This window comes from Dermochelys coriacea, chromosome 2 (assembly GCF_009764565.3).
Source record: "Dermochelys coriacea isolate rDerCor1 chromosome 2, rDerCor1.pri.v4, whole genome shotgun sequence".
Lineage (NCBI taxonomy): Eukaryota > Metazoa > Chordata > Testudines > Dermochelyidae > Dermochelys > Dermochelys coriacea.
In genome coordinates this window covers 70,034,350-70,060,858 of record NC_050069.1, presented here as the reverse complement: position 1 = coordinate 70,060,858, position 26,509 = coordinate 70,034,350, and the positions used below count along the sequence as shown (strand labels likewise).

The 26,509-nt window shown below is 44.9% G+C and overlaps 1 protein-coding gene across 2 annotated transcripts in view; it reads left to right on the top strand.

The window, feature by feature from the left end:
- The window catches only part of XKR4 (XK related 4), a 347,712-nt gene that overhangs the window by 212,668 nt on the left and 108,535 nt on the right, over positions 1-26,509 (top strand). For both annotated transcript variants that reach the window (XR_005291399.2, XM_038392208.2), the window contains exon 2: positions 7,991-8,190. Coding sequence is in view for 1 of the 2 variants with exons in the window: in XM_038392208.2 (XP_038248136.1) it covers positions 7,991-8,190 (200 nt within the window). In the remaining variant the exon portion in view is untranslated. The remainder of the gene's footprint in view (positions 1-7,990; positions 8,191-26,509) is intronic.

Here is a 26,509-nt window from a genome sequence, read left to right as displayed (position 1 = left end):
TGGATGCAATTATATTGGTATAAAAGTGCCACACACCAATATAGCCTATTCCCCTTCCCACACAGCAATAGTTATATGACATGAAGCACTTTGGAGAGCAGAGGGAAGAAGAGGAGTCCTTTCATAGTTCCCTCAGGAACTTTTGTCTTAGAACACAGTCTGTCCAGCTGCCATTGGCTCACCGGTGACAAGAAGAGGTTTTCACAAAGCACAGAGAGGCGTAATATAGCTTAGCCAATCTTTGTGTTGTATTTTAGTGCACACAAAAAATGGGCAGCTATAGGAGGGAATACATACTGCATAGAATGGCTGTTCCTAGTTCCTCCCTTCCAAATAGAGCTTCTGAGGAATGGGGATTTGTATGGTCATGTGTTTTCTCCCCCTATGTGTTACCATCCCCCCCCACCTCATGGGCGCTGGACCACATTCCTGGGATTTTCTTCCTTCCACGTTCTGCTGCAGATGAGTATATTTAGGCTGAGGAGCGATTACTAAAAGTTAACTCTACCAAAGACCTGTGTAGTAGTATTAAAAGACATAATGATAACATTTGCTGCAGCTAGAGACAGCCATTTAGATTTAGCAAATGCTTTTTTATTTATTCAGGCTGAAAGGTCAGTATTATCCTGCCAGCTTTAATTTTCTGCATTTAAAATGTCACCTCAGTTAGCTTAAGTAACATTTGTGCTTGCTACATATCTTTTACTATTTCCTATGTCAGATAAGGTCTTTTATGTCTAAAGAATGCTAATGAAGTTTGAGAACCAGTCTTGAAGAAACACTATTTAAGGAGATGAAGCACCTTTTAAAGATTACTCTCTCAAATCCAAGGGGTTTTGAATTCTCTTATTTTTCTAAGTGCTTTGACATGTCCTCTTCTGCCACCATCTCTTTGCCATCTTGATTTGTCTTTTTTTATGCAAGAAAGACTGTTAGAATGACCGGAAGGAAGATTTTATGCCTCTAGCCTCCATGCTGGTGGTCACAATTATTTGTGTCTGTGTAGATAAGTGGACTTATTGCTGGAGCACCCCTCATGGCTGAGCATGGTGTGGAAGGCTCTTTCCTCTCTAGCACCGTTGTTGACAGTTGCTTTGCCTCTGTGATGGTCTCTCTTCCCCTAACTCAGCTTTCTGGACAGGCCACAATTTAGCCCTACCCCTTTTGGGATAACGAAGTGGCCAATAAATAAAAGTGCAATTCCTCAAATCAGGTCTTTGGCTCCAAATCAGGAAGAGCAGGGAAATCTGGGTCTCTCACATCCTAGCTGAGTGCCCTAAGTACTAGGCTATTGGCTATTCTTTGATGGGTCTCTCTCTCTCTCCTTCCAGAAACCTTCATGACAAATATTTGTCTAAACCAACCTTTTCCCATGAAAAGTTTAGGCTTCAACAAACCAGTGTTTTTCCAACAAAAAACTGTTTTTCTGGAAACTTCGTGACCAGCTCTAATGATGATTATTTCTGCCTTCGCACTGTGAATATGCTGTAGAATGGCATGAAGCTCTGGATCAAGTCAGAGGCCGTAACTTACCCTTTAAATTTGCTTTTGAAATTAAGTTTGAAAAAGCCAGTGGAAAAGCTATTCCTGTGCAAAAGGGCTCCTTTTGTATCAACTTTTGTAAGTATTTTAACAAATGCATTTAACTTTTCTTTTGTTCCTGACTGTGGTTTGAACATACAGGTCAGTGTGACCTTACAGCTTCCTAGGGAAAAATTAGTTGCAGAATGATGGCACACAAAATAAAAGACACTGACATAAATTAGCGAATTTCTGGGGTTTCTGCAAAATAGATTTGCCATTTCTTGGCATGCTATGCCCTAATCTCCAACCTTTGCTGCAGCAGTATCTGCTGTGATTTTCTTATGATACGTTGGGTGATCCAAACTGAATGTTGTTGTTCAAAAACTGCTCTCCACTCATTTGCATGTATCTGATTTAACTTGACTCCAGATGACCTTGTTGTGATAATGAGTTTTTAATACATCTCCACAGAATGTTTAAAATACCCAACTTCCAAAGATGATATTCCTAAAAATGGGAAGTGAAGACTAATGCACATAATACACACAAAAAGAAGGAGTACTTAGTCTCTAGTACTACCACCTACTCTAGTACTCTGCCACAAGTACTCCTCTTCTTTTTGCGAATACAGACTAACATGGCTGCTACTCTGAAACCTGTCATAATACACACACACACTATGTGCCATGCTATTACAGATCGGTTTGGCAGCAGTTTGAATAATTGTAGATTAATCAATTTAACAAATGTAGGCCCAGGTTCAAAGAAGCTGTTTTGGAGAGATGTAACCTGGCAGGGAATGGAAGTGCAGCTATAAGTTGTGGCAGTGTTGCTAGTAGCTCTTTCAACTAACTTCACCAAGGTGATGAGGTGAATTGGGGACATCCCCAGGCTGTCCTCAGCACACCCTCTTCCTGGCCAGTGCAGCCCATTTTGAGGGCTATGAATTTTCCCTATGATTCCCAGCCTACATGCCATTCAATGAAGTGTTTTACACCTTTTCCATTGCTGCAATTTACTGACCACCACAGGGGACTTCTGCCAGGGTCAATACCATGGGAAGGCTGAATCTGGTGCCTAGTGCTAAATTGCCATGGAATGACTTGAGAAGTTTGACTAAAACAACAACAGATTCAAATGCAAACTGACATTTCAAAAACCCCATCGGTTAGTTTGTTATCCACATTAATGTTATTTTTCTTGCACCCCTGCACACCATTGCTCCAGTCAGACCAAGGAGTTGAAGATCCAAGTTACCCCAACAAGGGCTGAGACTCCGTGAGCAAAGCCTGACTAGTAGAAGGAGATACTAGAACTATCACAAGAAGTTATTTCTCTCAACATTTCCAAATGAATATTAATGACCCAAAAGGTTTGGCTAAACTTCATCTAAGCCTCCCAAGTTTTGGCATGTCTATCCAAAGCAAACCCCTGGAGTTTCATCCACTACTGGATGCTTTGGTCTAAGTTGCTTTGGTCTAAGACATAGCCTGGGATCAGGGGAAACATTTGTAACAAAGGGGAAGAAATGCCCTAATGGTTAAGGCACTGGGAATCAGGAGATCTGTTTCTATTCTTGGTTCTGCCACAGACATTCTGTGTGAGCTTGCCCAAGTCACTTAAATTACATGCTGGCTGAAAAATGATAAGATATTAACTCTTACACTTCATAAACTAACCACTATCAGCTCTGTGTTAGGAAGAGGCTTCCTTCCATAAAAAAAGACTACAGCATATATGTATATTAGGGTTTTACACCTTCTTTTGAAGCATCTGGTATTAACCTCTGTTAGAGGCAGGACTATATGAACCACTGGTTAGAGTCATAGATTCCAAGGCCAGGAGGGACCCTTATGATCATCTAGTCTGACCGCCTGAATAACACAGGCCATAGAACTTTGGACATTGTACAGCAAAGTCTACATTCCTTCTCTCTCTGTGCAGCTGTCTCCTCACTTCTAAATCCGGCCCCTCCCATTTCCCGCCCCCGACTGTCACCCTCAGAACCCCTGACCCATCCAAATCCCCCTCCTCCTTGTCCCCTGACCGCCCCCTACCGGGACCCTCACCCCTAACCCCTCCCCAGGACTCCACCCCATCCAACCCCCCTCCTCCCTGTCCCCTGACTGCCCTGACCCCATCCACACCCCCACCCCATGACAGGCCCTGCGGGACTCCCATGCCTATCCAACCCCCATGTTCCCTGTCTGCCCTGACCCCTATCCACACCCCCGCCCCTAACTGTCCCCCGGGACCACATCCCCTATCGAACCTCACCTGCTCCCTGTCCCCTGATTGTCCCGACCCCTATCCACACCCCCGCCCTCCGACAGCCCCCCCCCGGAATTCCCACACCTATCCAATGCCCTCTGTTCCCCATCCCCTGACTGCCCCCTGGAGAACCTCCACCCCATCTAACTGCCCCCTGATCCCTGTCCCCTGACTGATCCCTGGGACCCCCTGCCCCTTATCCAACTCCTGCCCCACCCTGCCTGCTTACCATGCTGCTCAGAGCAGCAGGAGCGACAGGCCAGAGCACTGGCAGCACGGCACGCTGCAGCTGCAGAGGAGGGAGGACAGCAGGGGAAGGGTTGGGGGCTAGCCTCCCCGGGAGCTCAGGGGCCGAGCAGGAGGGTTCTGTGGGCCGGATGTGGCCCACGGACTGTAGTTTGCCCACCTCTGTTCTAGGTGCTACTGCCGCACAAATAATAAAAGGGTTGTATTCCAGTTATTGCTAGTGTGAAGCCACATCCAGGAATATTACATCAATTGCTGATATAATTTTGAATGCAAAGGATAATTTTTAGATGTCTACTACCTTATTGTACCCCTAAATCAGGAATAGTAGTTATGTGTGTAAATGCTTATTTCTGCCTGTAATTAGTTTGGCCAATAGTGATACCAGTGCAAAAAGACAGTCCAAGCTGAGGCCTCATTTAAAAACTTGGCCTCTAATCTGTAAGAAAAGAATAGTGATCTTTCACAGATTTTCTGTTTCTGCTTCTTGTTTAAATATGGGAGGGTTGGGGGATGGCTACCCAATCACCTACCTCACTGCCCATAAAGTGCAAAGGGAGAGGAATTATGTCGTTAAGTGCTCATAAATCACTGGTCATAAGACAAATGTAGAACAGCAAGTGGTATTGCCACTACGAGCACACCATTACTGTAAAAGGAAGGCTGCTGATGGCTCCTGTTAGCGATTCCAAAAGTGAGAGTGAGTGATGTTACTACAGAGATGCTGGAGATGGTGTTTGCACAGGTGTGCAATACATCTACATATGCTCCCTTGGAGAGTGGTGAGGACAGTAGAAGAAACCAGTGGCTATACTTTTTTAAAAAGAAAAGGAGTACTTGTGGCACCTTAGAGACTAATTTGTTAGTCTCTAAGGTGCCACAAGTACTCCTTTTCTTTTTAAAAAAGTATAGCCACTGGTTTCTTCTACTGTCCTCACCACTCTCCAAGGGAGCATAAGCTTTCGTGAGCTACAGCTCACTTCATCGGATGCATTGAAGTGAGCTGTAGCTCACGAAAGCTTATGCTCTAATAAATTTGTTAGTCTCTAAGATGCCACAAGTACTCCTTTTCTTTTTGCGAATACAGACTAACATGGCTGCTACTCTGAAACCTATACTTTTTTAGTATATGGTGTACAAGAGACACAGCTGACTGTGTTGTGCTGCAGGGTTCTGGAGTCTGGTTCAGGAGCCATTGTGTCTACTGTGACTGAGTGTCTTGTCAGCCAGTGGACTGGCTGTGTTAACAGAACTGAACAATTTGCTTATGGATATAGGAATCAAGCCATTTACTGCTTGTTTTTCTGAGCCTTAATATTGATGTCATTCCTCACTCTGTCCAACATTTATCATAATACTGCATTGTGCATCCAGTTATCTCATCATGCTCATGCCCACATAGTCCTTGTTGTTTTGTTGCCTTTTCTAAGTCACTTGGGATGTCAGAAAGGTTGCTGTCTTGATCATCACTGTGATGTTGCCATATGCCTTCTGTTGCCGCATTGGTCCTTCCTGGATTGTGTTCTTTGCCAGTCAATCACCATGTAGATTATTGCCACTTTACACCATCCCTGTGTAGCTAATTGCTGCTTTGTCCCGCCTCCACTACAACACTCACTGTGGGCAGAGTCCAAAGCTGCAATGTTAAGTTACACTTTCCTCACGCACCCCTGTGGTGTGCATTGAGGAGCACCCAGTACTGCAGACTCAGCCCTGCTCACACCAACATTTCTCTAGACTACACCCCTGTTTTTGCTTGGTGTGCACTGACTGAGGGCAGGCTGGAGCTCCACTCACTGCACAGCCCTGCCATTGGGGAGAGTGACAGCAGTGATTTTTCTATGCGAACTGGCACCGGGGTGACTGTGTCTGGAATATTCTATGTCGCAGAGTTCAGAAATCCTGTCAGATACAGCTGAAGTTAGAGCCCAAGAGTGAAGTGAGGCTGGATGTTGCCTGTAAATCAAGACCCTGTCTCGCTGTGCTAATTCAGTTTTGTTGTTGGGGCTTTCAGGGTGGGGAGTGGAAAGCAGGTTGCAGTGTTTGTTTTATCTCATCAAATTAAAATGATTAGTTAATTAATATTTAATAGTTATTAATTACAAGAGCATGATTGGCTGGTTGGATTTTGTGATTCATAACAATTACAAGTGAATGGTATAAAGTCCTCACATCTAGTCAGATACCTCCTCCTTCAGTGGGACGCAAGAATTTAGTGGGTAACCAGACGCACCCCTGTTATCCATGTCAGAAAGTTCTATTCAGGCAGTAACATTTGAAGTGTTACTGGACTCACTGTTTAACTGACTCTCCAATTTGGAAACAAAGAGGGTCATAGTGAGTAAACAGTTAATTTAGGTCAGTTTGAAAATAAATTAACAATAAAGTAACTTAACTGCTCTGGGATCACTGTTTAATTTTACCTTTTTCTTCCCTTTTGTTCCTTTTTCTTCCCTTCTCTTTTCTCCCCTCCCCCAACCTCTCCTTCTGCTTGGGTAGTTTGATCCATCTGGGGCAGGACCAGCAGCAGCAGAAATTAGGTCAGCCACACCTGCATAAAGATGACAAGATGCTGATGCTTCATAGTAGCAAAAACTACCTGAGTAAAATTGGGGTGGGAGTAAGGAGAAGAACACTTGTGCCTGCTCTCAGGTGTTGCTTAGTCAGCAAGAGGGGAAGCTTTCCAATCCTAATAAATGGAATGATTATGGAACAGGAGCAACCTGGGCAAGAGGGAGAAGATAGACAGGGGCAGCTGGGCATGACCCTGTTGACAGAGAAACCACTTGGCCACTGAACTCCTTCCTGTGTCACATTGTCCCACCCCCCAGCACATACTGCAGCAGCTGCCAACTGATTTCTGTTCTCATCCTGGCACCTGCCTCCAGCCCTCTGTTCAGATGAAACATCCTCTCCTTCTCCTTCAGGTAAGAGAGGTGGCTGGTAGAAAAGACTCGGGTTTCCTTCCTGACAGCAGATCAAAGGCCACCCAGAAGAGAGCACAGGTGTCCCAGCAGCTGCTGTAGTCTATGCAAAGAATATGGAAGGTTTCTCAGTGATTGGGTAGCTTCACTGTCCAACAGCAACCATCCCTTTGCCTCCAACAAAACCAGTTGCTCCTACATCTGCAGCTTTCCATTTATTTGGCGGGAGCCAGGTGCTTTTCCACTGGCTCCCTCAGCCTATTGGATGCCTTGGTAGGCCCATTTGTTTTCCATCCACCTCTGCTCATCTTCAGGTTACTGCTGTCTGTAGCAGCAGCCTGTTGTCTTCATGCAGATGCTGATTCTGGTCCCACCCACTGCAGCTCTTATATAGAAACCGTCTGAATATGGGCTAGAGAATTTGTAGCTGTCTCCCCTTCAAAACATATACAGACTACCATAAAAATATTTTATGCTGGCCAAAATTAGTATTTTATTCATCCTGCCTCTCACTCCAGAGAACAGGGCTAATAAGCACAGCAACTCTTTAAGGCCCTGATCCTAGAATTAGCTTCATGTATGCTGGACTCCTCTGCCCACAAAGAGTCCCACTGAAGTCAGTATGGGTCTATGTGAGCATAAGGGTCTGCCCAAGCAGAGCCTGTTGTAGGTTTAGGACATTTGGAGTGAAGTTAGTAGATCTTTTCATTTACTTCAATGGATTTTGCAGAAGACCATAGATGAGCTCAGCTTTTCTATGTTTCTAAAATGCCTTATCTTTGAAAGTAATAGAATGCATTTAACAAATTAGACAAAAGTGCTAAGCTTTCAAAAATGGCTTTTTTAAGATAATTTTTTGTTTTGTTTTCCACTGAACAAAATACTATGGACTAGAATATTGTGTCCCTTCTGAATATAGTCCCCTCCATCCTGAAGCATGTTGGGACAAGGTGGGTTAGTTTAGAGTAAAAATGGTGCTTGTAAAATATTCTGCAGTGTCTTCTTAATCTCTCTTTTATTTCTAGGTATTTCCATACGATATACTTAGGTATCCGCAGTCGACAGAGTGGAGAGAACGACAGATGGCGGTTTTATTGGAAAATGGTATATGAGTATGCAGATGTGAGTATGCTGCACTTGCTAGCCACATTTCTGGAAAGTGCACCACAGTTGGTTCTGCAGCTCTGTATTATTGTACAGACTCGTACTCTACAGGCTCTCCAAGGTAAGGGGTCATTTCAGGTAATTTCATCATTTAGGAGGATGTCATTTATGGATATGCATGCTCTGTTCTTTCCAGCCAGCCACTGTGTTTGTTGTTCTCACCTCATAAGAATGAGCTCTCCCTACTGACTTCTATTACTGTTTTAACAATTACAGTCTCAAAAACACACTATTTTCTTCAGCACTTCTTGTCACTCCTGTTTAGTGGTAGTTACTATTCTGTTTTGCCCAATCTACATCCTTTAAGAGAAACAGGGATGGCATCATATTTACCAGAGATGGTTTTTACCAGGTAAAATCATGGTTTTCACTGCCCCAAGAAAAACTGGTTAGTTTTGTTTAAGTTTAAGGCATTTTCTATTTTTAAAACTGTTTTGTTAATGCATACCACATTACACTTAATTTAGATACATATTCAAATTGTGGTTACATAAGACAGTAGATTTGCAGATTAATTCAGGGTTGTACAAATACAAAGTGAAATTGCAGTGAGCATAATACTAATATATGTAATTATAATACTGAACATCAGAATGTCTGTATACATTTTGGTTCAGTATTTTCTCAACAAAGTTATTCATGTCATGTCTTGTAATTCAGTTTTCAATATTATATAAACAGTCAAAAACATTTGATTATATGAAAATAACAGTAATGCAGAGTTGTAAGCCTGAAGCATTCTGCGATCAGAAACATGCAGGGTTATAGATGACCAGTTCAGGTCTCTTTGGTCACACAGCTTCTATAGAGAGGACCAAGTTTGATGTAGTGGTTAGACCAAGCCTTCTCCTAAGTTTTTTGAATGGATATATCCAAAGTTTGAAAAGATTCGTTCTATGCGTGCTGAACTTGCTAGACTCTGAAGCAATTATTTTGCCCAGTTTAAACCAAGGTCAAGACAGTGTATTTACCAGCACCCTGTCCTAAAGTAGTTTTTCCTGGGAAATTTTCAACCATAAATAGAAAGACACCCTCATGATTATCCACTTGAGGGAATAAAACAGCACTATTTTCCCTCTGTTTATTCCTGGGCATGTTCAAACTTTAAAAAAAAATCCAGTGATTAGGTTCATCTAGATATTGTGCAAAGAGGAAAATGGAATAGCTGAGAGCAATGATTTTGGAAAGGAGATGTCAAAGTCTTATGAAATGTTTGGTCATCGGTTCTCAGCCAGGTGTACCTGAAATAGTATCTTTGACTGATGGGTTTTGCAAATAGACCAAGTCCTTGAAGCTTTATGATTAGTTCTTACTTAGGTTTGATTTTGTGCAGCAGGCCTTTTTATTACTTTAAAATAGTAAATGAAAACATGCATCCTTGATCAGACCTTCTTTATGGATTGGCAGTACAGTGATACAGGTCTGTTACCAATGAAAATACCCTTTTCTCCAATGCTTATTTAATACTCTTTTTGCCCGTTCTTTGTTTTCCTTTCTTACTGTAGCATTGTTGTGTCTTATTGTTGCATTAATACATAAGCTCGTGCCAGGAGATGGCACCTCGGAATCCTGGGGACCAGTAAACACAGACTACGTGGGGAAGGAAGGATATTATGACATACCCAGAGTACAGTCTGGATTGATGAACATCTGTGTCATCTCAGATGTCTAATCTAGGGTACCTTTTACACTGCTTCATTGCGAAAGCAACCAGTCCAGGTCTGTTCATGCACAGCCTCTAGCATGTAAGTTACTCTTAGTTACAATATATGAGTGCTGCAGCCAACCACTCTTGGATTACACTGTAGAGTGACACCAGCAAACTTCCCGTTCGAGAGATTCCCCAGAAATGTACATCTTGTACTGCCCAGCTCTCTCCTAGGCAATACAAGCTCATATAAAGTCCATCATTTTAGAAAATGATACGCACAAATCCTGTTACCTCAAAGAGTTTCCAAACACTTCAGTTCATACACACTGGTTTAGATAAAATAAGTTTATTCAACTACAGAAGGACAGATTTAAAGTGAATATAAGTAACTAGGCATTAAAAGTCAGAGTTAGTTACAAGAAAAATTAAACTAAAACGCAGCTAATGCCTAATTTAGCAAACTAAAGTGAATTCAAAGCCCAGGTCTCTCTCACTACATGTTACAGCAATCTTGCTGGCTGAACTACATTCAGTCAGGATCCCCTCCTCCAGTCCAATGTCACTTCCTTTGTTTTTCAGGTGTTGTAAATGCCGCGGTCAGAGAGAGAGGGAGGAATAATTTGGGGCATCTGCTCTCTCTTCTTACAATTCTTTCTCTTCTTCAAGACGCATCTCTAGCTGAGGTTCAGGAGACAAAATGTCTGTGTGGATGGGAACCCCGCACTGTTTTTGTCAAGATATAGATTTTTCACCCACACCCTCTTTCCTGCCAGAGCGTGGCCATTCCCCAGAACACATTTTAGTAATGCGATACAGTAGAATCTTACAACTTTGCATACAATGTCGCTACACATATTTTACCTGGACAGTAATGATCAACCAATTATGAGTTTTCAAATCATAGAATCATAGAATCATAGAATATCAGGGTTGGAAGGGACCCCAGAAGGTCATCTAGTCCAACCCCCTGCTCAAAGCAGGACCAAGTCCCAGTTAAATCATCCTAGCCAGGGCTTTGTCAAGCCTGACAAGCCTTAAAAACCTCTAAGGAAGGAGATTCTACCACCTCCCTAGGTAACGCATTCCAGTGTTTCACCACCCTCTTAGTGAAAAAGTTTTTCCTAATATCCAATCTAAACCTCCCCCATTGCAACTTGAGACCATTACTCCTTGTTCTGTCATCTGCTACCATTGAGAACAGTCTAGAGCCATCCTCTTTGAAACCCCCTTTCAGGTAGTTGAAAGCAGCTATCAAATCCCCCCTCATTCTTCTCTTCTGCAGACTAAACAATCCCAGCTCCCTCAGCCTCTCCTCATAAGTCATGTGCTCTAGACCCCTAATCATTTTTGTTGCCCTTCGCTGTACTCTTTCCAATTTATCCACATCCTTCTTGTAGTGTGGGGCCCAAAACTGGACACAGTACTCCAGATGAGGCCTCACCAGTGTCGAATAGAGGGGAACGATCATGTCCCTCGATCTGCTCGCTATGCCCCTACTTATACATCCCAAAATGCCATTGGGATAATAAAATGATACATTTTGTATAAAGTATGCTTTGTGAAGTATCACAGTCCTGTAAAAGGGGTGAACATGGGTACAGACTGTCACAGATGTACATTATTATTACTATTTATTATTAAGAACTACTTCTGTGCTTGCCACTGTACAAGACAAAGAGTAAAGATAGCTCTTGAGTTGTCTGTTGAGAAATTGGAAACGTCTCTGCATAGATATTTTGAGAATAGGTGGGATAAGGGCAGTCCATAAGTTGTGATCTATTCTTTGATTGCTGCCTAAGTACTTCTGTTACGAATTATACCTGATACGTCACGCTCAAGAACTGCTACGAATTATACCTGATAGGTCATGCACAGTTCGAGTCTAGGCTGAGGCACACGAACAAAGTCCACAACTGCAGAGTTCCCAAAGACACTAAGTTTATTATGCTCAAGCGTGGAGCCCCCCTGCTAGTCAGAGGGAGACCGCAAATGCAGGTTATACAGAGATTATATACCTTTAGCAAAGCATGTTACCCTTGTGCATCAGAAACTTTGGCCAATAGACAAATCTTTTTCCTATCTACCACCTATCCCTGCTAAGTGCATTCCCCATGCTAAACTATTACTTCAGCCACACACCATGGCCCTGAAGCAATGCATCAGAAACTTTTCTTATCAGGATAGGAGGCCCACATCATAAGGCAAGGAGGCAGGGAGTGAGGAACAGACAAAGAACAGAAACCAGAGGTCAAGAAAGGCTGGAGAAGGTGGGGGGGTGGTCCACAGGAATGCAGTATCTAAGGGCATGATGTGCTTGCTTTTAAACAATGGTGGGCCCCAAATCAAAATGGAGTCACATATGCTAACTTTTCCTTAACAGTCCCCCCTTTTCTTTTGTACGTCAGTAAGCTATATAGGGGCTGAGTAAGAGGGTTAGCAGTTGCCAACAGCACATACTACAACATTGTAGGCATACAAAAAATAACACAAAAGCAATAACAGCCAAAAGGATTAAATACAAAATATGCCATCCCCAAGCACCCACATCCGGTAGCCATGAGGTGAGCCAGTTCCAGACCTCCTGGAATCCAGCGCTGGTATTGTCAAGGCTGACATGGTGGAATAGGGCTGCCTGCTGCATGAGGATGTGGATGTCAGTTTCCACCCTGTACTGTTGATTTACAAATACACAACAGCTTGAGTTAACCAGAGCACAAACCCAGCCGTGGTTTGCAAGGCGATAATCTGAGGCTAGGCGGTTTTGCAATGTAGTTTGGGATAACTGAGTTACTTCAGTTTGAAGGACAGATAAGGCGTCTGCAATACTATTTGCCATTAATTCCAAAGCAGCTGAAATATTAACTATAGCTTTTTCTAGTTCGCTTACTCCTAACCGTGGCAGAAACCATCGCGCAAAGGAGTGAAAGCATGTGAGCCATTGAGAAATAGGGTTTAAATGGATACTTCGTTGGTTTCTCCATACCAGATTGCGGATCTCTCCCTGGATCAGGGTCTGGTGTACTGTCACGGCGGGTACTGTAGCCCCTAAGGTCCATGTACCACACCATCCTGCCAGGAGAACCTTATAGGCTGTGTGATTGCATAACCAGAACCACCCCAAATTACTGGGGCCCACCATCCATCCGCCGGTAAACCATGGATAATCAGATCGATTTGTGGTGACTGCGATAGTGAAATTACAATGGGTTACTATCCCTACCTCTATGCTACACTTGTGGGTTTTATTATGACAGAGGGCATAACTACCATGGGCTACCATGTTGATAGACCAAGTTTGAGAGATTTCAGGGTGGCTCTCAGGTTGGTACCTGGTACCACTCTGAGCTAAGGCTATTTGTACTGTACGATTTAGGGGCAGAGGTACCCCCACCAAGGGAATTCCCTGACCTATATATGTGGGGGTATGAATACAGACCACACACTGCGTTTGGTTAACCCCCTGTGCTATAGCATGGATTAAATTCAGGAAGCTGTTGCCTTCCCATCTGTGTACCAAGCTCAAGAATAGGGAGAAGACCCCCCCCCAGGCAAACCATACCAATATCAGCATCTTCCCCTATACCAGACAAAAATCAACACCACCAATATAAGTCCGATAAACAGGAACACAAGAAGTCCTGGTGGGCTGTAAAGGTCCCAATAGCTGGAAAGCTCAATCCATGGGTTGGTAGTGGCGTTCATTCATGAAGTGATTCGTCCGATGGCTTGTCAGGATCAGGTGGCGGTCTCAGAGCCAACTTAACGTAGCTATGATAGATCCAGGAACCTTTACCTGCAACTTTCAAAGCAGAATAAGTACATAACAGAACCTGGTGTGGCCCCTCCCACCGGGGTACCAGGGGGTCGGTGCGGGGGATTTTTTTTACCATTACCCAATCCCCTGGTTTAAAAGAATGAACCTGTAACCCTAAGGGTGCAGTTTGAAACAAGTGAGCTTCAGACTGATTGTCAGTCAGCTCCTTTTGCAGTCTGGCAACATATCTGGCCAAAGTTTCATTTCCATCCAAGAGGCTAGCATGTGCAGGAACATAAGTTCCCGGGACTAAAGCTGGCCTCCCAAACAATACCTCAAACGGGGACAGGCCTAGGGGCATGCATGGGGTTCGTCTTATGTGCCATAAGACTATAGGCAAGGTATCTGGCCACTTAAGTCCGGTCTCCTTACAGAACTTCGCTACCATTGTCTTTATTGTTCGGTTCATGTGTTCCACCTGACCCGCAGACTAGGGGTGGAACGGGGTATGCAATTGTCAAATAACCCCCAAGCACCGGTATAATTCCTCCAAAATCTTTGCAGTAAAATGTGAGCCTTGGTCTGAATTGCTGACTTCAGGGACACCAAATCTAGGCACAATGTCTTTCATTAAAAACTTTACCACAGATCTTGCATCTGCCTTTCTGGTTGGTATTGCTTCAGGCCATCCGGAAAGTTGGTCCACTATAACAAGGAGGTGGTGAAACCCCGAGCTTTTAGGCATTTCTGCATAGTCCATCTGTAATCACTGAAACGGGAAGTTTGCCCAGGGTCTCCCCACTTTCAAGTGGGCATTGAGCCGAGTCTTAGCAGAGAAGGCCAGGCAAGTAGGGCAGGAGCTGAGAGCCTGCTTCACTGCTGGATAAACATGGGGTGCCGCCCAAGATTTAAGTATAGCCGTGCCGTGGATACCAGCATGACCCCAGGAGTGAAAATAATGAGCAGCTGGGAGCAGATAACGGCGGGGGAGAATAGGTTTGTTCCCGATTTGCCAAACCTTATCGGGGCCCTCAGATCCCTCCCAGCATTTCCAGTCTCAAAGCTCCTCCAAGGATACGTCAGCATATAACAGCGTCCAATCAGCAGGTGGGAAGGGCGTATCTAGGGGGAGGGAAGCCGAAACCAGGAAGGGCTGTAGAGCTGCAGCCTTCGCGGCTGAGTCAGCCAATGCGTTGCCAATGCGAGATACAAAAGTGTTAGGCTGCCTATGTGCGTAACAGTGAACCACCGCCACCTGGTGCGGGGCCTGAATGGCATCCAAAAGGGCAGTAATTAGAGGGCCATTAGCGATTTTTATACCTGAGGAGGTTAAAAATCCTCGTTGTTTCCAGAGTTGGCCCGTAGAATGACAAACACCAAAAGCATACTTAGAGTCTGTATAAATAGTAACAGTCCTTCCCGAAAACAACAAACAAGCTCTGGTAAGCACGTATAACTCTGCACCCTGGGCGCTGAAGGAAGGTCATAGGGGGGCAGCCTCGATAACGTCTGCCTGAGAAGTAACCGAATAGCCCGAGACCCGGTGGCCATCTAAATGGTACGAGGACCCATCGGTGAAAAGAAGTAAATTGGGCTTGGTTAAAGGGGAGTCAGCTAAATCCGGGTGAGGCTTACCGTCCTGCGTGACAACATCCATACATACATGGTGAGGGGTACCATCTTCCGGGACGGGTAGCATCATGGCTGGATTGAGGACATTGCAGTGGCGTAAAGTAACGTTATCAGCAGCCAACAGAATTAGCTCATATATATGAGCCCGCTGTGGAGACAATGCCTGCGTAGAATGTTGTTTTAAAAGAGCCTCAACCTCGTGAGGGACCCAGACAGTCAGAGGGTGCCCCAAAATAATAGGCCGTGACTGCTCAACCATGACAGTGGCAGCGGCAATGGATCGTACATAGGATACAGAGCCCCGAATGATAGGGTCCAGTTGTACTGAGTAATAGGCTATGGGGCGTGGGCAATCCTCTAGGTTTTGCAAAAGGACACCGCTGGCCACCCCCTGGTGTTCATGAATGAAAAGAGAAAATGGTTTACCGTAATCTGGGAATCCCAAGGCGGGCGCAGAGATCAGAGCCTTCTTGGTGGATTCCAAAGCAACTTCCATTTCCAGGGTCCAGGAGACAGGATCAGGGGCCAATGTTGTGGTAGCCTGGACTAACTGTTTCACCAATTCCCCGAAAGCCACAATCCAGGGTCAGCAGAACCCCAAAGCCCCTAGGAAAGCCCATAACTGCTTTTTTGTAGTTGGGCACGGGTAATCCTGGATTGCCTGGATTGCACCCTATCAGGGGAGAGTAAACGCTCTCCAGGCTGAATTACAAATCCTAAATAAATTACTTGATCTTTGAACAGCTGCAATTTGGATGGAGATGCACGATGACCCTTATTAGCTAATGCAGTAAGCAAAACAACAGAGTCAATTAAACATGCATTATAATCAGAGGCAGCAAGTAACAAATTATCCACATATTGAACTAGGACAGATGAACTAGGCAAAACAATGTCTTTCAAATCATCGGCTAGAATTCGGGAAAAAATAGTGGGGGAGCCTGAGAACCCTTGGGGGAGGCGCGTCCAAGTTAGCTGTTGACCCTTCCAGGTGAACGCAAACAAATATTGAGAATTGGGGTGCAAAGGGATTCTTAAAAATGCCTCTCCCAAATCTACAACAGTGAAACAGGTGGCCGACAGGGGAATCAACGTTAGAATGGTGCTTGGGTCGGGGACAACTGGATGGGGGCCTATAACATAACCATTCATAGCTCGTAAATCCTGAACAAACCGACAGACTGGATGTCCGTCCGGTCCCGGTTTAGGCTTCCTTACAGGAAGAATGGGAGTATTACAGGGTGAACTGCAGGGGACTAGAACTCCCTGAGTCAAATAGCTGTCAATGAGAAGTGAAATGCCCTCTTCCGCGTCCCTCGGCAAGGAGTATTGTTTTACAGAGGGAGGCGGTCCGTCCCTTGTTTCCAGACTAACCGGGACGGCTGATTTGAGAAGACCCACATCAGTAGAACTCATGCTCCACAAACTGTGGGGAACACTGGACAATTCAGAGGGGACATCAGGAACAGGGGTAATCGATGGCATAAAAGAAGCAACAGCCAAGTCCGGGATGGACATGCGGAATCCCCCGGGGGCGCAATATATGTGTGCCCCCAGTTTGCTCAGCACATCCCGCCCGAGAAGATTCACGGGGCCCTCTGGCATTACAGCAAATCTATGTGACAACTTTAAAGAACCAAGCTCAATAGGGACAAGGTAGGATAGGGGAGCCGAGCACCGATTTCCCTCTATACCCTGCACCCAAACCTTGGTATTGGAAAGAGAGCCCGGAACAAAAGTTAAAGTAGAGAGGGTGGCACCGGTATCTACTAAAAAGGGCACAAACTGCTCCCCAACTTTCAGATAAATTTGTGACTGTAACCCCAAATCCCATTCCAAATCTCCCAAGGTTCCCAAAATCTCCGCCTCTAGTCACTGGGGGGTTAACAAGGTCCTGGGAGGCGTTAGGGGGAAAAGAAGAATTAGTCTCTACCTGCCCTTTCCAAGGAGCCCTTCGGGGAAGTAGGGGACACTCACTTCTCCAGTGCCCTTGTTGCTTACAATAATTACAGTTTCCGTCCCTCGCTCTACCCCAGCCTCCCCCTCTTCCTGTCCCTCATCCATGCCCCCTTCCTCTCCGCACCCTTGCCAATGCTGGTTTCCCAAAGGAACCTGCAAGGCAGCCACTAACATACTTACTTCCTCCTTCTTCTGCCATTAAACACAAAGGTGGTCAGGAGGGGCTTCCCTGGCCAATCGGGAACATGTTTAGAAAAATATTTTTTTATATCTGATGCTGCCTGATCAACATAAAAGGAGACCATCATAGGATGGCTTTCCTCCGCCTCAGGGTCTACACCACCCCCATACACACGAACCTGGTGGACAACCAAGAAAAAAAAACAGAGGGGTGCTCATTAAGCTCCTGCTGGCATTCATGGATTTTAGACCAATTAGCCATTTTACTACCAGCTTTGCGTATGGCTTCTAAAAGGCCGCCTCTACTCATCCTTAAAAGGCTCATTTGGTCAGACACATTGGGATTCCAACTGGGATTAGTCAGGGGCCAAGCAGTCCAGGTACTATCCTCCCCTGCCCAGCACCGATTGGCATCCAGAATAGAATATTTCTCGTCGTGGTGAAAAGTGTGTCCTGGATTACCTGAACATCCCCCCATGCAGGATTGAACGTAGTAAATACAGACCGAATGGTTTGCAGAACCTTTTCTGGATCATGACGCAGGTGGGGCATCTGCTGTTGCCATGTTACTAAATCGCCTGGGCCAAAGGGGCGATTAACATAGGGGAAGACTATCTGTATCAGGGATAACAAGGGGTTGTTGAACGAGGGGAGCTTGCAGGGCAACTGGCAGATCAATAGTGGGCCTGTACAGGCTGGGAGGTGGCAAGCTAGGAGCTGACGAACATAAATCAGAAAGCCAAGGGTAAGCCGGAGGAGGGGCAGAAGCAGGCATAGCAGCACAGACCGGGGCTTGAGACCCTTGAGGTAGATAGGAAAAGGAGGAGGAAGAGGACGTCCTTTTGCACGCGCATAAGCCCAGTTGTCCCATACATACCAATAATCCATTTGGGCTGGAGCTTTGTCCTCCAGCCTTTTCCTAAGCGCTGTTAATTTGACCCCAGCAAAGGACCTATCCGGTGGCCATTCAAGAGGTATTTGAGTTGTTAGTGCTGGCCACTCATTCTTGCACAAGATTACAGCTTTCCTTTTACCTAACCCATGGGTACCAGAAATATTCCCCCAATTCTCAAGAATTTCATCCAAAGGGATCCCCCTACTTACACTCTGCCCAGAACCCATAATGGGCTACCAAAAGGACACCAAATATGCCACCTTATCGCCTGAGAGACAGCCCACACTCCCGTTCCTCGGAGTACTCAAAGGTGAACTCACCCTGTGCTGGCTGGAGCTGTCCGAGAGGAGGAGTGCAGTCTCGCTCATTGGGGCGAGCCTAGCGTCCCATCTGGGTCACCAAAAACTGTTACGAATTATACCTGATAGGTCACGCTCAAGAACTACTACGAATTATACCTTATAGGTCACGCACAGTTTGAGTCTAGGCTGAGGCACACGAACAAAGTCCACAACTGCAGAGTTCCCAAAGATACTAAGTTTATTACGCTCGAGTGTGGTGCCCCCTGCTAGTCAGAGGGGGACCCCGAATGCAGGTTATACAGAGATTATATACCTTTAGCAAAGCATGTTACCCTCGTGCACCGGAAACTTTGGCCAATAGACAAACCTTTTTCCTATCTACCACCTATCCCTTCTAAGTGTATCCCCCATGCTAAACTATTACTTCAGCTGCATACCATCGCCCTGAAGCAATGCATCAGTAACTTTTTTTGTCAGGATGGGAGGCCCACATCATAAGGCCAGGAGGCAGGGAGTGAGGAACAGACAAAGAACAGAAACCAGAAGTCAAGAAAGGCTGGAGAAGGGATTGAGGGGGTGGTCCACAAGAATGCAGTATCTAAGGGCATGATGTGCTTGCTTTTAAACAATGGTGGGCCCCAAACCAAAATGGAGTCACATATGCTAACTTTTCCTTAACGCTTCAGATATCACTTTTTTTGAAAAAAAGCTATCACCCCATGCCAAGCATTCAAAGCTATTTACACTTGGAAGAATGTACTGTCACTTTAAGAAATACATTGTTAACTGATTGTGCTTTGGCTCTCTAAGAAAAAAGTCAAAGAGAAATTTAGTTAGAGAAATATAGCCAGAATATTGTACCATTAGCTGTAAATTGGGTATCTTCATAAATCCTTAATATATAAGGATCCTCACCTTCATTCTGGTGTAATAATAGATATCTATGAGAAATGTGACTAGTGGGGAGACATTCAATCTGTGAAATACCCTGTAAATGCTTTTTACTTAAAATATCTGAAATGCTTCAGTTTAGCAAAGAAGGTTCCTGAGACCTGCAATCAGCGAGCTGTGTGAATTTTATGGTGAGATCCCTTCTGGTGTCTGATACATAACTAAGTGTTGGCTCGCAACTGATTATGATCTCCCATCCAACCCTTTTCTCCCGTCCTCCCAGGGGAAAACACCCCATTTAAAAAACTAAGAAAATTAAACAAGACTTAAAACAACCTTAAAAATTGTATTCCCTTAACGAAAACTGATGCAATGCTAATATATTGCCAGCTGTGAAAATCTTTCCTCTGTTCTCTTTACTTATTAAAGAAATAAGTTAAAGATAATGCATTGTACTGTAGGCTGACAGACTTACGGTAGAGCTGCATAAGTAAAGCATAATTTCTCACAGCAGTGCCCTAAGAGAACTGGGTTTTGTTTTGTTTTTTTAAATCTCCAAGCATCACCAGTATGGTTTGCTCTTTGGCTAGCTGTTCAGTGATCTTGTTGCCTATTTTACAGGTTTCTAACAAGGGTCAATACATACAGTTGTTTTTCTCTAGAAGACTGATGCTTGTGTTTTGTTCTTACTCAATTTGTCCTTTGTCCCGAAGGGATCTAATTATTCTGAAGATGGATAGAGTGTCAAAACCCTTCCTCTCAGCCCCTCAGAGTACACCTTGGCCATGAACCACAAATTTATGGTAGGAAGTAAATGACACTGGAAATCCTTTGGCACATACACAGGGTATTTTTACAATTAGGACATTAATGACCACAAGAAAAACTGTTGAATATTTTATACACCTGTTACTTTTTTCCCAAGGTACAAAAATATGGCATTAAACTCAGGTTACAGACTTGAGGTATGGATTATTTTTAAAGTACAGTGTGTTAAGTAGGCAAGTGCAAGGCATTATGATTAGCATGAGCATTAGCATTAGCATTAGCAATTTATCTGTTTTTGTAGTGATACTGTTACGAGATGCAGATTATTAGTTCTTTTTATCTTTTAAGATGTTGCTTCCTCATACTCAGATTCTATCACACATTTTCTTTTTTATTGATAAACTGTCTTTAGTAAAGTAAAAAATAAAGTAAGTAAAGACTCGGACTTCCCTTTAGCCACCGATGCAGGTTCCATCATACAAACTTGAGGCCAGCCAGTAATAGAGAGCTGCCAGTCACACTGTCCCTTCATGTGTCTCATCTGAAACAATGTACATTCATCCAATGAAAGAACCCACAGGGCAACACGTGACAAGACTGATGCACTTCACCAAAATTGGTTGATTTTTAAATCATTCTGAAATGTTTTCATTGGGAACTTTTGTTGGAATGGACATGTTCCTGTGTAAACTTGTAAATGAAACTTCATTTTCTGATGGAAAGCTGTTCCACTAAAAAATATTTCAGGCAGCAGTACTAGGAACTCTAGAGTTCGCAAAAAGAAAAGGAGTACTTGTGGCACCTTAGAGACTAACAAATTTATTAGAGCATAAGCTTTCGTGAGCTACAGCTCACTTCACTTATGCTCTAATAAATTTGTTAGTCTCTAAGGTGCCACAAGTACTCCTTTTCTTTTTGCGAATACAGACTAACACGGCTGCTACTCTGAAATCTGAACTCTAGAGTTGTTACTGTTACGCAGCTGGCCACCCTTCAGAACTCCAGAGTGGCAACCGGTATAAAACTTATGTCCTCTTACTCCAACCACACAGGCCATCCATATATTTCAGTTAACTGTTAGCAGGATAGGTCTTATGGCATATAGTTGAAAGGTCTTGATTTTATCCAGTAGAAGGAAGGGATAGGCATACTGTACATACTAGCTAGTTCATCACATACTTCCCTACTTCAAGCTTGTCCTTGAGCATCTGTCATTCAAAATTCTCTCTTCACACAGGGTAACAAATCTTCACAGTTGTCACTATGCTGCACAACTTGGGCACTTGGAACGGTGGGGCAATGGGCATAGAGTTCAGAGCTTCCTTCTTTAAGGGCCCAGGCCACTTCGCCTTGCATCACCTCACATACAAAGCTGGACATCCAGAAGTTGAGTTTGGAGGCTCAATGCTATTCTTTTGATTGATTCTCCTTCCCTTGCACCCCTCAAAGCAATATTTTATAGTTCTATTTGCTGTGTATAGCATTGAGTACATTTACAATACTCAATAAATAAAAAAAATTAAGATTAAAAGCCTATGGAGTTTTATGTACATTTATGTGGACATGAGGTGCAGCACTTGGGCTCTGAGCAGCAAGCCCTCCTCAGCACTATAAAGGTTATGCACTGTTGCAATGAAACAGCCTAGCTTTACAGGCAGAGGAAGACAAAAAATAATACCAGAACAAATTGTAAAATTTCCCTAAAACCATCTAATGTAGCTTTTCAGTAAATTGTGTGATGTGGACAAAGATGGTAAATGGTGGAATAAATGTGTCATCAGCATTTAGTTTGGGATGATCTGTGTGTCTCCTTTGTGTATATCTAAATGTTATCTCCCACTCATGACAATAAAACTACTATCACCACACACTCATGTGTAGAGCAGTATGCGCGAAAGAGAGAGCGAGCACATGTGATGAATAAGTTACGATTTTGGCACAGGTATTTTTATTAAAAGTCATGGACAGTACACGGGCAATAAATCACAAATTTATTGAAGCCCAAGCCTGAGCTCTCCCACCTGGGCTGAAGCCTTAGCCCGAGCCCCACTACCTGGGGTTGAAGCTGATATGAAGATGCATCTGTACTCTCCTTCAGTAATAAATAGAGGTGGTTCTGTTTTTACTGAACTTGTGACTGTCACTATTCTAGAGATTCTGCCTGCTTGTGTTAAGCCCCATTGGGAAGACCACAAGGTCAGCTAAGAGTACAAAGGTTTATCAGCGTGAGTTTTGGATGGTCACAATACTTAAGACTAGCAAAGCCAGGAGTGAATTGTGGAAGCCATTCCAAATGGATGTCAATATATACTAGCCAGTTATAGACTCATAGACTTTAAGGTCAGAAGGGACCATTATGATCGTCTAGTCTGACCTCCTGCACAACGCAGACCACAGAATCGCACCCACCCGCTCCTGTAACAAATCCCTAACCTATGTCTGAGCTATTGAAGTCCTCAAATTGTGGTTTAAAGACTCCAAGGTGCAGAGAATCCTCCAGCAAGTGACCCGTGCCCAACACTGCAGAGGAAGGTGAAAAACCCCCAGGACCTCTGCCAATCTGCCCTGGAGGAAAATTCCTTCCTGACCCCAAATATGGCAATCAGCTAAACCCTGAGCATGTGAGCAAGACTCACCAGCCAGCTCTCCACACTGCTGCTCCATGGGGCCAGGGGCATGAGCAAGATTTGGTTTTGCCCTGAGCCTATGCCCAGCCGCACATGGGATGAGCAGCGAGGAGAGCTGCAGAACTTGCAGTTTGAAGTCAGAAACCCTCCGTCATCAGCCCCTGCTCTGGCAGTCTGATCTCACTGCACATGGCTCAGGTGGAGCATCTCTGCCCCACCTCCCCCTGCGAGAGACTCTGCTGCCCCTTCCCCATGGGGCACATGTGGCCATGGTATAAGAGCTGGTCGGGTTTTCATCATAAAATGCTGATTTGTTAAAACCAAAATGTTTTGCAAAAACATTACAGTTTCAATGAACTTTTGCCAAACAAAGATAGGGCTCCAATGAAACCCAGTCTGATTTCCTGCTAGTTTGCCTGGTGGGCTGCCAGGGAGCACATGCTTCCAGGGTCCACAGCTCCAGGGCAGCCCTGCCATGTGAACTGCCCTGGGACTGGGGGGAACCCTGGGCTTCCAGACTTTGTGTTGCAGAGTCAGGAGCCTCAAAGTCCTTAAAGCCCCAGCTTTAGCAGGGACTTTCAGAATATGTCTACACTGCAATTAAACTTGCAGCTGGCTCATATTGGCTGGCCCATTTCAGCTGACTTGGGCTCACGGGGCTCGGGCTACTGGGCTGTAAAACTGCAGTGTAGGCGTTCGTGCTCAGGCTGGAGCCTGAGCTCTAGACAGGACCAGGTCTAGGCACCAGCAAAACAAGCACGTGCTTGGGGCGGCATTCTGGCTGCCCCCCCCTTTTTATTTTTCTTGGGCAGTTGCGCTCTTGGAGCTTGGGGCGGCAAAAAACCTAGAGCTGGCCCTGGATCTGGGTCCCCACAAGGGACAGATGATCCCAGAGAGCCTGTGCCCAAATGTCTACACTGCAATTTTACAACCCCGTAGCTCAAGTCCCTTGAGCCCAAGTCAGCTGACCCCAGCTGGAGCCAGGGCTCTCATGGATTCCAGGCTTCCTGCTCCACAATGGGAGACTCCCCAAGCTGCCCCTGACTCCTTAGAAGCAGACTGGGGAGTCCCCAGAAGTCAGGGCACCCAGTTGCTTCATTTTATTTTGAAAAAATCAAACAGAAATGGTTTGTTTTTTTCTAAAAAAATTATTTGATGTTCCTTTGGGTAAGAAATTATGACATCTCTAGGTTTCATTCTGAATTGTAACCATGTTTTTTTAAATGTCAGAAATCCCTGTGGAACAGAAATTCTGAATTTTGTCCAGCTCTATTTATAACACATCACCATGTAATCCAGAGGTGGGCAAACTATGGCCCACAGGCCACATCCAGCTCGCGGGACCTCCTGCCCAGCCCCGAGCCCCTGGCCTGGGAGGCTAACCCCCGGCCCCTCCCCCACTGTTCCCCCGACCCTGCAGCCTCAGCTCACTGCGCTGGCGGCACAACGCTCCAGGCGGCGCGATGGGGCTGTGAGCTCCTGGGGCAGCACAGCTGCAGAGCTTGGCATGACCCAGTGCTGTGTGCTGCGTGGTCAGGGGGCAGAGAGCAGGGCGGGTTGGCTAGATGGCAGGGGAGTTTGGGGCATGTCAAGGTTCCTTAACCAATTTGAACTCTAGGGTACAGATATGGGGACCTGCATGAAAGACCCCCTAAGCTTATTCTTACCAGCTTAGGTTAAACGCTGCCACCACCAAAGTGTTACACAAAGAACTGGGGAAGTGCCTTCTTGGAAATGTCTCCCCCCCAAAATAACCCCCCAAGCCCTACACCCCCTTTCCTGGGGAAGGCTGGATAAAAATCCTCACCAATTTGCATAGGTGAACACAGACCCAAACCCTTGGATCTTAGGAACAATGAAAAGCAATCAGGTTCTTAAAAGAGAATTTCAATTAAAGAAAAAGTAAAAGAATCACCTCTGTAAAATCAGGATGGTAAATACCTTACAGGGTAATCAGATTCAAAACATAGAGAATCCCTCTAGGCAAAACCTTAAGTTACAAAAAGACATCCCATTCAGCATCCCATTCAGCACAACTTATTTTTATCATCCATTAAAACAAAACAGAATTGAATGCATATCTAACTAGATTGATTACTAACTCTTTACAGGAGTTCTGACCTGCATTCCTGCTCTGATCCTGGCAAAAGCATCACACAGACAGAGAGAACCCTTTGTCCCCCCCCCCTCCAGCTTTGAAAGTATCTTGTCTCTCATTTGTCATTTTGGTCAGGTGCCAGCGAGGTTATCTTAGCTTCTCAACCCTTTACAGGAGAAAGGGTTTTTCCTCTGGCCAGGAGGGATTTAAAGGTGTTTACCCTTCCCTTTATATTTATGATGGGGGGGGAGATGGATAGGGGTTGGGGCGGTCAGGGGGCAGGGAACAGGGGGGTTGAATGGGGGCAGGGGTCCCGGGGGGTAGTCAGGAAGGAGGGTAGTTGGATGGGGCGGTGGGAGGCAGTTGGGGCAGGAGTTCCGGGGGCAGTCAGAGGACAGGGAGAAGGGGTGGTTGGATGGGGCAGGGGTCCCGGGGGGGCAGTCAGGAAGGAAAGGGGGGTTGGATAGGGTGGCAAAGGGTTTAGATGGGGTGGGGGGGCAGTCAGGGGCAGGGGTTCCGGGGGCAGTCAGGGGACAGAGAGAAAGGGTGGTTGGATGGGGCAGGAGTCCCGGGGGGCTGTCAGGGAACAGGGGGGGTTGGACGGGGCAAGAAACCTGGGGGGGCTGTCAGGGGGTGAGAAGCGGGGGGGGGGGTAAATGAGGGGCCACGCCCCACTCCCCTAACCGGCCCTCCATACAATTTCCAAAATCCCATGCAGCTAAAAAGTTTGCCCACCCCGATGTAATCTGTACATATGTTACTTTACTAGAAAAAAGAGCATTAAAATGGTTTGGAGAATTTTATACAAATTTTTTAGAACTATAATTTTGTTAGAACTATAACCAGCCTCCTTCTGGCTGTTTAAATTACTGTGGCCAACTTTTCAAAGATAAATGCCTAAAGTTAGGCTCCTAAATCATTATTTAAGCAGCTAAAGGAGTGTCCTTATTTTCAAAAGTACCAAACAGCCAGCTGTTCCCACTGAAGTTTTGACAATCAGACCACTTATGTGACTAAATGTGAATTTAGAAGCTTAACTTTAGGCACATTTTTTGCATGTTTTGGCCTTTGAATCCAACTATGCAGGCCTCAAAGGAAGAGGGAAATTATAAATTTCTTTAAGAACCTTCTAAAAATTACATCAGAAAGCTTTTGTGTACTTATTAATGACTGTAAGATTTGAGTGCAAGAAAAAAGTGCTGCCTATTCCATTAGAAAGATAGCAATCTCCCCTGTTCACAGCATAACACTCCTATTTCTAACTCTAATAGGTTGAAATATATCAGTCCTTAACTTGTCATTGGTGCAGGACTACAGCATGCTTCTCCTGCACCCAGGCCCAGTGTACTTTATAGAGACACTGCAGGAAAAGAAAAAACACATTTATCTGGCAGGTTTGTGGGGACAGGTGTTTTTTTAATAGGGCTGCTCCAATGGCCGTACAACTGGAGTGGTCCCAGTGATGCAACACTACATATAGGAGTATGGGTAGTGTATGCACTGAATTTTACTTAGGTAAATAGGGAGTAGCATATCACTGAGCTAGTGCTCCATTTACTCTATATGCCTGTTGGATCACTTTATTTTCCACAATTGGTATATTTGTTCACTGGGAAGGGAGGG